Genomic DNA, 12,452 nt, shown 5'->3' on the forward strand with positions numbered 1-12,452 from the left:
GCACAAAATAATTCTTTAAATAATAATTTTAATTTAGAAAAGACCTGAAGATTAAATTCTCAAGTACTTTAATTAAATCAAACTTTAAAATTAAACACTAAGAATTCAATAGCCCCAATTCTCCTTTAAATACCACATAGTCTACCCAACTCAAATCCTTTTCAGATCTACATTTTCCTGTAAAACGGTGATAAGCAAAGCACGCAAGCACACAGCTCCAATTAGCAGAATCATGATGCCCAGAATCAGCTTTAGGGTAGAGAAGCAGTAAGAATGGAATTAGTCAGCATTTGGTCTAATGGTCTAAGTATGGCGAAAACTTTCAAAGGGACTACTGAATGCCTCTTGAAATTTATGCTTACTTCTGTAGATTAATGCTAAAATGATTCCACTAAACTGATGGATTTTATTTGTAATTTCACTTAAAATAGAACAATATTTCAAAATCCGTACAATATTGCTAATGATGTTAATATATATGAATCCCTTGGTTGTGGAGGAATTCTTTTCTTCTTCACAGTGGTAGGCTGTGTTAATACAACAATTTTTCTTTTCCTCTTCACTAATGAGACAGTAATTGCCATCAGAATCCTACTGGGAATATAGACTTGTATATATAACAGACCTAAGGACAGGTTTCATTTTATTTATAATGATTCTCAGATACACTGTGTTCTGCATGAATACACCAGTACCAAAATGTTTTCTTTTCTATGGAAGATAAACTGCATATTTTCAGGAATGTGCAAACAGGAGAAATAAATTTAACAGATTTCAGATTCTTCTTTCTACCAACTAAGTAGAAAAATAATTAAAAGAATGCACACTTTTATCAAAAACCTGTTAACCTTTATTCAGAAACCCTAAAAAGGTGCTATTTTAAAGTTCTTAATGTTTGCATTAGAAACATAACTGCCAGCCTCAGTATGAGTTCCAATGTACAGTAATGTAAAAATGCATACTCCAATTATTGATTGTATATGAAGGAAATTTACAGGAAGATATTTTAATGTATTACTGGCTGACACCACTACCTTCAGAGTTTACTTAGGGTTTATATAAAGATTTCTAGAAATACATTTTAAATAATATTTTCCAGTGGTATGTTTTAGCTGATGAACTACATTTGGGAATTATTGTCCTTGAAACCTCAGGTACCCTTCTCTTAAATATGGTAGGTATCACTTACCATTCAGCAGGGAAATTAACAAAAGTTCCAGATTATATTCTTAGATTATAATCTTTACCAAAGCCCAAATGAAATGTAAAAAAAGAATAGCACCTTTCATGATGTCCCAAATCTGACAGAAATTCATCTGCATGTCTTTGGAGTACATTTCCTTCTAAATTCTTTAATTTCTTCAATTCACTTTGTAGAAAAAACCAGAGCTCTTTAGCTCCATTTTCAATCCTCCTCCTTAGGATTTCATGATCCTTCCCCAGACCTGCAGTCAAAGAATAAATAGTATCAATATTCCCAACATTTTGATAAAAGAAAATTTTTAATTACTTGTGGTAATATCAACATATTAAATAGGAAAAACACTGTTTAATCACCTACCATTTCTAGTTTGTTTCTTATAATTTTCAATCTGTTCTTTGGCCTTCAAAAGTTGTTCTTCTAAAGCACGAACCCTTCCTGAAGCTGGCCCCTGATCAATGGGACCTTCTGGTATTCTGTAGTTAAAAAAAAACGTAAACATTTAGCTTATAAATTATGCAACAAAATTAATGCTTACTTTGCTACAACATATTTCTTGGTAACTCTAGAAGTCACAAACCATATATTAGAAGTACAAAATAAAATTTTCTCTTCAAAGGTGTAGGATAAAGGATAAACAATGGAATGATACTGAACAAAAACAGAAAAAAATAATCTAGCTCAGAGATCTATGATCTTCTAGGAATAAAGGAACCTTTAGGACTGTGTCCTAAAATCTCTCATCATATTACTTAGAAAAACACCATCAGTAGCAAAGTGCTCAATTCTTCATTAGTGTCAAGAGCAACAAAGGTAAAGGAGAGGATGACAAAAAGGCTTAGGGGAAATAAAGCATTTATCTGAACATGTGCCTGTGTTCAAATAACAAATACAAATTATTTCTGAATTAATCACAATATCAGGCTATCTAAATCTGTGCTCCAATTCATGAACTCATGACCTTAGGTTATTAAGTATTGGTTTTATAGAAGGGTAAGACAAGACTAGGAGATGGAGTATATTGGAAAAAAAATTGAAGATTAATGTCCTGTTTGTTTCTATCAGAAATGCAAAATATCAGTCAACAATATAAAATGTTGGAACATGGCGGAGGATCTCTTGCTTATATTATCAACCTATCTGTACAACTTCCAAACAGGACTGTTTTGTTTTTATAGGACTTTGGCAATATTCTGTACTCTATTTTGGCCAAAAAAGACATCTACATCCCAATCCTGGAACCTATAAATGCTACCTTAGACGGCAAAAGAAACTTTAAATATGTGAATAATTAAGTTAAGGATCTTGAGATGGGGGAGATGGTCTTGGATTATCCAGGTGGGCCCTAACTGTAATCACAAAGGTTCTTAAAAGAGGGAGGCAGAGGGAGATTTTACTGCAAAAGAGGAGATGATGGTGTTGCTATTAGCTTTAAAGATGGGGGATGGGGTCATGAGCAACAAATATGAGGAATGCAACTTTAGAAGCTGGGAAAAGCAAGGAAACAGATTCTCCCCTAGAGCTTCTCAGTGGAAATATGGCCCTGCTGACACTGGTTTTGGCCCAGTAAAACTCACTTCAGACTTCTGGCTCCCAAACTGTAAGAGAATAAATTTCCATTGTTTTGAGCCACAAAGTTTGTGGTATCTGTTACAGCAGCAACAGAAAACTAACACACATACACATATAAATCCATACATCCATCTGTATATATGTATTTGCATAATTATTGTGAAGATTAAATAAATGGCTGATTTTTCTTCCAAAATCTATAAAAGTACTTAGCACAGTATTTGGCAATAAACTATCAGGACTATTGTATCTAGGCTCAGTCATTTTAGAGATGAGCTATAATCTCAAAATATCTGGGTATCTATTCTCATCACAATCATTTTAAGGAAATAATTTTTAAAATACACTTGGCAGAACTTAAATTCAGATGTCAACTCAGTCCTTTGATGCAAAGACTCCAATACAGATCTTTTGTACCTTTTCAAACACTTTTTTATATAGCAGAGGAAGCCAAATTAACTATTAGTTACCTATACCACTTCAGAATACATGTTTAGTAAAGAAGCTCTTGGTATAGCCCTACCAGAGTAAATGAGGTATTCTGTAATTGTATGCATTAACACTGAACAGCAGCATGAAAAATAACCATTCTCTAATCATGAGTATCCCAGGCTACAAAATTGGAATTACAAAGCCTTCATTCGTATACCTACAAAGTGAATAATGATAAAATAAATAGAGTTATTAGGTGCACAATTACCCAATTTATAAGCTCAAATGTGCATACATTCATAAATGAGGCATTTCCTGGTATATAGTTTTTAAAATTTGCCTCTTAATCTCTTTCTGAATTAGATGGCTGATTTCTAGGAAATAATTTGAAAACAGAATAAAACTACTACCTCTTGGAATTAATTTTGACAGCAATATGCCATAGGACAAGAATGTCCTTTTCCAGAACATACCTTAATGACATAACATTTCAGACAATACAAAGATATGTCTAGGTTCTGCTTTTTATCTCATTTCTGCATATATTGATGGAAAAACATTAGTGTAAAATAGGCAAGAAAAAAACAGCATAAAATCATTTCAGATTTCAGTTAAGTACTAAATCCAATCTAATTTTAATAAAACATACATGAATTAGTAATTTATATTACACTATAATATATAATAATCAAACCCAACTTGGATAAACTGTAGATAAAAGTAATGGAGGAGCCAATGTAAAAAAAGTACACAATAAGGACTATTCTTTCCAAAACCCATCCAGAAGAGTCAATCTGCAAGGACATTATCTGAATATTTGGGGTTTGAGGTGTTTTTTTTTTTTTTTTTTTAAATCATACTCACTATGCAAAAGATATATAGGACATCTTCTGGCCAAGATGAAGCAACAGAGATTAGATTTACCAAAATGCCTGAAACAACTGAAAACCCAGACAAAATGTATGAAACAATGATTTAATAAAACTGGAATCAGGAGATACCCACTAGAAAGATGGCAAAATAGGTGGTTCCCAACTTCTGTCCCCTTCAGGGAAAGGGCAACTAGTAACTATCTATAGACAAGATACTTGTGAAGATCCTAGAACATGGTGGTGAGGCTGAAGCATCCACTTGAGCCACAAAAACCAAGAAAAACCTCATTAGAATAAGGTTAAGAGGAACAGTTTCACTTTGACTGCATTGTTCCTTCCCCAGGTCAGTGCCGTGCTACACAAGGGGGTCCCCCTGGTCCTACAGTTTCTCCAGTGAGAAAAGGAAGAGTGCAAGGTGGACATCAAGCTTCCCTAGCATACCTGATGCCTCCTGGGAGCTCCACTTAAGAAATGCCTCACAGAGAATACTGGGAGAATCAGCTACAGATAGAGAAGGGGGAAACGGACTCATAGCAACAAGTGTGCAGATCTTGGCCAACTGCATTCCTGTTAGTTGTGGGGCCTGAGCAGAGATCCCAGATCCTGGCTCTGATCATTTGCAGAGCTGAGCCAGTGCCTCCCACTGGCTAGGGAGCTTAAATGGCAGTTCTGCTTGGTTTGGGTCCCCAGCCAAAGGGATACCTTGGTGAGGAGCCCCACCTACACAAGAAGCAAGTCAGCAGCCCTGATAAATGCTGAGCATAGCCTCCATTCCACTTAAGCAGGAAGCCTGCCCTAAGCTGCTGGGCCTATGCAGCACATCCCATGGCCCACTAAAGCAGTCAATGGCCACACCTAACTGCTGAGCATAGTCTCCAGCCCCACCCAACAAGGAAGCCTGACCAAAGATGCCAGGCAGCCATGGGCAGCATACAATACATCCTGTGGCCTACCTAGGCAGTGAAGCAAGTCAGAAGCCCCATTAAACTGCTAAGTATAGCCTCCATAGCCTCCAGCAGCTCCTGACAGGGAATCGTGGCCATGGATCCCAGGCAGCCACAGAGCCCATTCTACAGCTCCATTCAGGTAGGGAGCTAACCCCAGCAGCACCACCCTACTGTTGAGCATAGCTTCCAGCCCTGCCTCACAAGATTCCCAGCCAGAGACCCTGGTCAGCTCTGGAGCTCAACCTGACAGCTCCATCCAGCCGCACAGACAGCCTACAGCTCCATCCAACTGCTGGGCATAGCTTGCAGACTCACCCAGACAGAATGCACAGCCAGTCACCCCACCTAATCACAAAGCATAGCCTGTGGCTCCACCTGACCAGTGAGCCCATAAAGTAACCCTGCCTGACCATGGAGCACCCAGTCCCATCCAACTGTGGGGTACAGCTGGTAGTCCTTCCCAAATAGGAAGCCCAGCAAGAGACACTGTCAAACAGCAGAGCACAGCCAGTAGCCTGCTCAATTGTAGAGCCTAGCCTGCAGCTCCATCCAACTTGGGGTACAGCCTACAGCCTCATCAGATCAAGGAACACAGCTTGAATTCCCATCTGATTGCAAAGCCCTGTGTATAGCCTTAATTGAATGTAGAGTCCAGCCAATGGCACCATCAAGCAAGGGGGCACGACTTGGGGACTCCAACTGACTAGAAGCAAATTTCGGAGTTCAGCATGTGGGCTTGCCCAGTCTCAGAGTGCAACCAGAAATACCACCCTGCCAGGAAACATAACCTGCAACCTGTGCAACCTTATGTGACTGCAAAGCCCAGCAAGTAGCTCTACCTGAACACAGATACAAGCCAGCGTTTATGCTTGAATGCAGAGCCCAGCCATCAGACCCAACAGACTACAGAACACTGGCAGTATCCCCAAACAACCTTAGAACACAGACATCGGCCCCACCCAACTAGAGACCCTGAGAGCAAGCACTGCTTGCCAGAAGCTCCTAGCAGCTGCTTGCAGAAGCCTCAGCTGAGCTGAATGGTGAATGTCTTTCCCTGCCAAAGCAAACCTAAAAAGGCTGGAAAAGAAACTGCTTCCTCAAATGAGCAAATACCAACATAAGAATATGAGGATCAGGAAGAATCAAGTAAGCATGACACCACCAAAAGAAACTAAAAAAGCTTTAATAATGAACCTTAAAGAAATAAAGATAAAAAACAAATAAAAAATTAAAAATTAAAAAAAGGATCTATTAAATATCTAAAAAAGAATTCAGAACAATCCTTTAAAAGGAATTTGGTAACTACAAAATACAGATAAGCAACTAAACAAAATTAGAAAAACAATACATGAACAAAATGGGAGGTTCAACAAAGAAACAGAAACTGTAAAAAAAAAATAAAATAAAACAATTCTAGAGCTGGAAAATACAATAACTGAACTGAAGAATTCAACAGAGAGCTTCAAAAATAGATCTGACCAAGCAGCAGAAAAAATTAGTGAATTTAAAGCAGATCATTTGAAATTATCCAGTCAAAAGAGCAAGAAGAAAGAATTTTAGAAAGTGAAAAAGACTATATGAATTATGGGATTCCATAAGAGAAACAATCTATAGTTATTGGAGTCCCAGAAGGAAAAGAAAAAGAGAAAGGGGAAGAAAGCTTATTTAAAGATACAACTTCCCAAATCTACTGAGAGATTTGGACATCATTTCATGCAGTCTGAATGTCCCTGAAAAGTTTCAACCCCAAAAAAATCTTCTCTAAGGCACATTATAATAAAACTATCTAAAATCAAAGACAGAAAAATTTAAAAGCAGCAAGAGAAAAAAAAAAATCCTCACACACAAGGGAACCTCCATGAGGCTATTAGTGGCTTTCTCAGCAGAAACCTTGCAGGTCAGGAGAGAGTGGGATAATATATTCAAAGTGCTGTAAGAAAAATACTACCAATCAAGAACACTGTATCTGACATGCTCTCCTTCAAAAACAAAGTAGAGATAAAGAATTTCCAACAACAACAAAAGTTGAGGGAGGTCATCACCACCAGATCAGCCTTATAAGAAATGCTAAAAGTTCTTTAAGCTGAAATGAAAAGATGCTGATTAGTAACATGAAAACATATAAAAATATAAAACACAGTGGTAAAGGAAAGTATATAACCAAATTCAGAACACCACCGTACTGTAATATGGTAGTGTTTTAATCATTTCATTCTGGTATAAAAGTTAAAAGACTGACTATAACTACAATTATTTGTTAACCCCTATGCCATATAAAAAGATATAACTGTGACATCAAAGCATAAAATGTGGGGAGAGAGTAAAAGGGTAGAGGTTTTTGTCTATGATCAAAGTTAGATTGTAATCAGCTTAAAATAGACTGTTATATCTATAAGATGTTTCATGTAACTCTCATGGTAACCACAAAACAAAACCAACAGTAGATGCACAAAAGATAAAGAGAACAGAATCAAAGAATACTACCAAGTAAAATCATCAATCACAAAGGAAGATAGCAAGAAAGGAAGAAAGAAGGGAAAAGCTACAAAACATCCAGAAAATAATTAGTATGATGGCATTATTGTTTACCTATCGGTAAGTACTTTAAATGTAAATGGATTAAAATCTCCAATCGAAAGGAATAGAGTGACTGAATGGCTAAAAAAAACAAGATCTAAGTATATGCTGCTTATGATATTTACATCAGCTTTAAGGACAGATACAGACTTCCAGTGAAAGGATGAAAAATGATATTCCATGAAAATGGTAACAAAAGAGAGCAGGGGTAACTATACTTATACCAGACAAAATAGACTTTAAGCCAAAAACTGTAAAAAAAGACAAAGAAGTTCATTATAGAATGATAAAGATGTCAGTCCCCCAAGAGTACATATCAATTATAAACATATACGTACCCAACATTAGAGCACCTAAATATACTAAGCAACTATTATCAGATCTGAAGGAAGAAATAGACAATAATAACAGCAGGTTCTACTACTATTGTGGTGACCCAACCTCCAACAATGGACTGATCATCCAAACAAAATTAATACGGGAATACTGGATTCAAACTATACTTTATACAAAATGGACCTCATAGACACATACAGAACATTCCAACCAACAGCAGCAGAATACACATTCAAGCACATATGGAACAGTCTCCAGGACAGATCATATTTTAGGTCACAAGAAATCTCTTAGCAAATTTAGAAGATTGAAATCATACCAAGTATCTTCTTTCCTGACCAAATGGTATGAAACAAGAACTAGTTAACAAGAGAAAAAAAGCAAAATCCACAAATATACAGAAATAAAAAACCAGACTCTTGAGCAAAGAATGGGCCAAGAAAAAAACAAAAAGGAAATAAAATCTTGAAACAAATGAAAATGGAAAACCAACATACATAGGGGATACAGAAAAGCAGATTTAAGACTGAAGTTGATAGTGATAAATACTTACATTAGGAAATTAGACATTCAAATAAACAATCTAAATTTATATTTTAAGGAAATGGAAAAATAACAAACTAAATCCAAATAAGCAGAAGGAAGGAAATAACAAAAATATGAGCAGAAAGAAAATAAAATGAAGAAGAGGAAAATAAGACAGCTTAATGAAACTAAGTCGGTTTTTTTGAAAGATAAGCAAAACCAATGAACCTTTAGCTAGATTTACCAAGAAAAAGAAAAGACAAAAAAAAATTAGAGGTTTTTTAGGGCTCTTTGCAAGGAGACTTGGCACAAAGTTGTAGCAAACCAATAGCTGCAGTTGCCACCGTTTTGTCTTCAGCTTCATGATGTTTCCCATGGCCAAAAATGCTCTAAGTTGTCTCCAAGTTCAAAGCACTCAGCAAACAATGGCAAGATAGAGCCACCCGAAAGGGACACCTGATTTCCACGACAAATATGGCAATGCTGTATTAGCTAGTAGAGCCACTTTCTGTGTTGCTGTATGGACATAGACAGCAACACAAACTGGAATGGAATGGAACCTGTCTCCTGTTGGCAGAGTCAACCCAAAGGAATGGAGAGATCAATAATCATCCCAGCTGGTGTATTACTGAATTACTTCAAAACCAACTCATAACTGATGCCAAGTAAAAGTACTGTGGACCCATTAAAATACGGCATGATTGAAGAAATAAAATACATTTGAAACCTTAAAAACAATTAGAGATGAAAGAGAAGACATTATAATTGATACCACAGAAATTCAAAGAATTGTAAGAGACTATTATGAATAATTATATGCCAACAAATTGGACCACCTAGGAGAAATGACTAAATTCCTAAAAACATACAATCTAGCAAGAAATTAAAAAATCTGAATACACTAATAATGAATAAGAATATTGAGCAAGTAACCAAAAATCTCCCAACAAAGAAAAGTTCAGTACCAGACAGCTTCAAGGGCAAATTCTACAAAACATTAAAAAAAAAAAAATTAATGCCAATCCTTTTCAAACTGTTCCAGAAAACTGAAGAAAGGGAAGACTTCCAAATTCATTTTGCAAGGCCAGCATTACCCTGCTACCAGAGCCACATAAGGGCACTACAAGGAAAGAAAATTACAAGCTAATATCCTTGATATATATATAGATAAAAAAATTCTCAACAAAATACTAGCAAACCAAATTAAGCAGCACATTAAAAGGATAATGTATACCATGACAAGTGGGATTCATTCCTAGAATGCAAGGATGGTTCAATATATGTTATTAAGTCTGCTATATCACATTATAGAACAAACTATAATAATCATATGATTATCTCAATAGATTCTGAAAAAGCATTTGATAAAATTCAACATTCTTTCATGATAAAATGTCTCAACAAAGTGGGTATAGAAGGAATGTACCTCTACATAAGAGGCCATATATCATAAGCCTACAGCTAACAGACTCAATTGTAAAAGGTTGAAAGCTTTTCCTTTTAAAATCAGGAACAACACAAAGGAGCCCACTCTAACTACTCCTATTAAACATAGTACTGGAACTCATAGCCAGAATAATCAGGCAAGAAAAAGAAATAAAAAGCACCCAATTCAGAAAGGAAAGAGTAAAACTGTCTTTGTTTGCAGATGATATAACCTTGTATATAAAAAATCCTAAGGACTCCACAAAAAAAATTGTTAGAACAAATCAATAAATTCAGTAAAGTAGCAGGATACAAAAGAAACATACAAAAATCAATTACATTTCTATACACTAATAATGAAACACCTGAAAAAGAAATTTTTAAAAATCCACTCATAATAGCACCAAAAAAAAAAAAATACTTAGGAATAAAAGGAGGGGTAAAAGATTTGTACACTGAAAACTATAAGACTTTGATGAAAAAAGATAGAAATAGGGGCGCCTGGGTGGCTCAGTCGTTAAACATCTGCCTTCAGCTCAGGGTGTGATCCCAGCATTCTGGGATCGAACCCCGCATCAGGCTCCTCCGCTGGGAGCCTGCTTCTTCCTCTCCCAGTCCCCCTGCTTGTGTTTCCTCTCTCGCTGGCTGTCTCTCTCTCTGTCAGATAAATAAATAAAAATCTTTAAAAAAATATTAAAAAAGAAAAATACTCATGTTCTTAAATCAGAAAAATTAACATTGTAAAATATCCATACTACCCAAGGTATCTATAGATTCAACACAATTCCTGCCATAATTCCAATGACATTTTTCACAGAAATAAAAAAAATCCTAAAATCTGTATGGAAACACAAAAGACACTGAAGAGACAAAGCAATACTAAGAAAGAACAAAGTTGGAGGCATCACACTTCCTCATTTCAAACTCTATTGCAAAGCTGTAGAATATAAAGCAGTATGGCATGGCATAAAAAACCAGATACAGACCAATGGAACAGAATCAAGAGCTCAGAAATAAAGTCTTGCACATAGAGTGAACTAATATTTAACAAGGGAGCCAGGAATACTTAATGTGGAAAGGATAGTTCTCTTCAAGAAATGATGCTGGGAAAACTGGATAATCATATGCAAAAGAATGAAATTCAACCTCATCTTACCACCACTCATAAAATTTAACTCAAAATGGATTAAAAACTTAAGTGAAAGACCAAAACCATAAAACTCTAGAAGGAAACATAAAGAAAAACCTGACACTGGTCTTAGCAATGATTTTTTGGACATGACAGCAAAAGCATAAGCAACAAAAGCAAAAACCAACAACTGGGACTACATCAAATTAAGAAGCATTTGCACAGCAAATAAAATGATCAACAGAATGAAAAGGCAATCTATTGAATGGGAGAAAATATTTGCAAACCATGTATCCGATAAGGGGCTAATATCAAATATCTATAAAATGCAACTCAGTAGCAAAAACTGAAAAAAAATATCATCTAATTAAAAAATTAGTAAAGGACCCAAATACACATTTTTCCAAAGTCAACATATAAATGGCTAACATTTGCAAAGGTACATGCAAGATGATCAACATCACTAATCATCAGGAAAATGCAAATGAAAACCACAATGAGATACTACCTCACACCTGTAAGAATGGTTGTCATCAAATAGAAAAGAATAACAAGAGCTAGTAAGGATGTGGAGAAAAGGGAAACTTTTACACTACTGGTAGGAATGTAAATTGATTCAGTCTCTATGCAAAACAGTATGGACATTCCTTACAAATTTAAAAACAGGACTACCAATATGATCTAGTAATCCTACTGGGTATATATCCAAAGGAAATAAAATCAGTATCTCAAAGAACTATCTGCATTTCCATGTTAAACGCATCATTATTCACAATACCCAAAGCATGAGAAAAACCTAAGTGTCTATTGATGGATGACTAGATAAAGAATATATGGTATATACGGGGTGTGTGTGTGTTGGCATTGGGTGCACACACACACACACACACACACACACACAGAGGTATATTATTCAGCCCTAACAAAGGTGGAAATCCAGCCACTTGCAACAACACACATGAACCTTGAGGGCATTATGCAAAATGAACTAAGACAGAAAAAGACAGATGTTGTACAACCTCACTTTTATGTGAAATATAAAAATTACAAACTCACAGAAATGGAGAGTAGACTGGTAGTTGCCAAGGGCTGAGGGGTGGAGAAAATGGGGAGATGTTGGTCAAAGGGTATAAACTTATGATTCTAAGATGAATAAATTCTGGGGAATTTAATGTACAGCATAGTGACTACAGTTAACAATACTGTATTGTATACTTGAAAATTTCAAAGAGAATAGACTGTCAATGTTCTCACTACAAAAAAAAATGGTAATTATGTGTTGAGATGGTTGTGTTAACTAATCTTTTAGTGGTAATCATTTCATAATATAGATATGTATCAAACCATGTTGTACACCCTAACCTTACACAGTTATATCCCAATAAAGTTGAAAAAACACTGGAATCAGACAATTAAAGGGCAGTGACTCTCAGAGA

At 35.8% G+C, this 12,452-nt stretch overlaps 1 protein-coding gene and 1 pseudogene across 15 annotated transcripts in view; one reads left to right on the plus strand and one right to left on the minus strand.

Annotated features, from left to right (window-relative positions):
• The window catches only part of FUT8 (fucosyltransferase 8), a 411,868-nt gene that overhangs the window by 142,938 nt on the left and 256,478 nt on the right, over positions 1-12,452 (minus strand). For all 15 annotated transcript variants that reach the window (XM_040641772.1, XM_040641777.1, XM_040641778.1 and 12 more), the window contains 2 exons: positions 1,562-1,677; positions 1,283-1,445 (listed from right to left, as the gene is read on the minus strand). In XM_040641772.1, the coding sequence (XP_040497706.1) occupies positions 1,283-1,445; positions 1,562-1,677 (279 nt within the window). The remainder of the gene's footprint in view (positions 1-1,282; positions 1,446-1,561; positions 1,678-12,452) is intronic.
• Positions 3,894-9,207, plus strand: LOC103672142 (annotated as a pseudogene).

This window comes from Ursus maritimus, unplaced genomic scaffold (genome assembly GCF_017311325.1).
Source record: "Ursus maritimus isolate PB19 unplaced genomic scaffold, ASM1731132v1 scaffold_25, whole genome shotgun sequence".
Classification (NCBI taxonomy): Eukaryota; Metazoa; Chordata; class Mammalia; order Carnivora; family Ursidae; genus Ursus; species Ursus maritimus.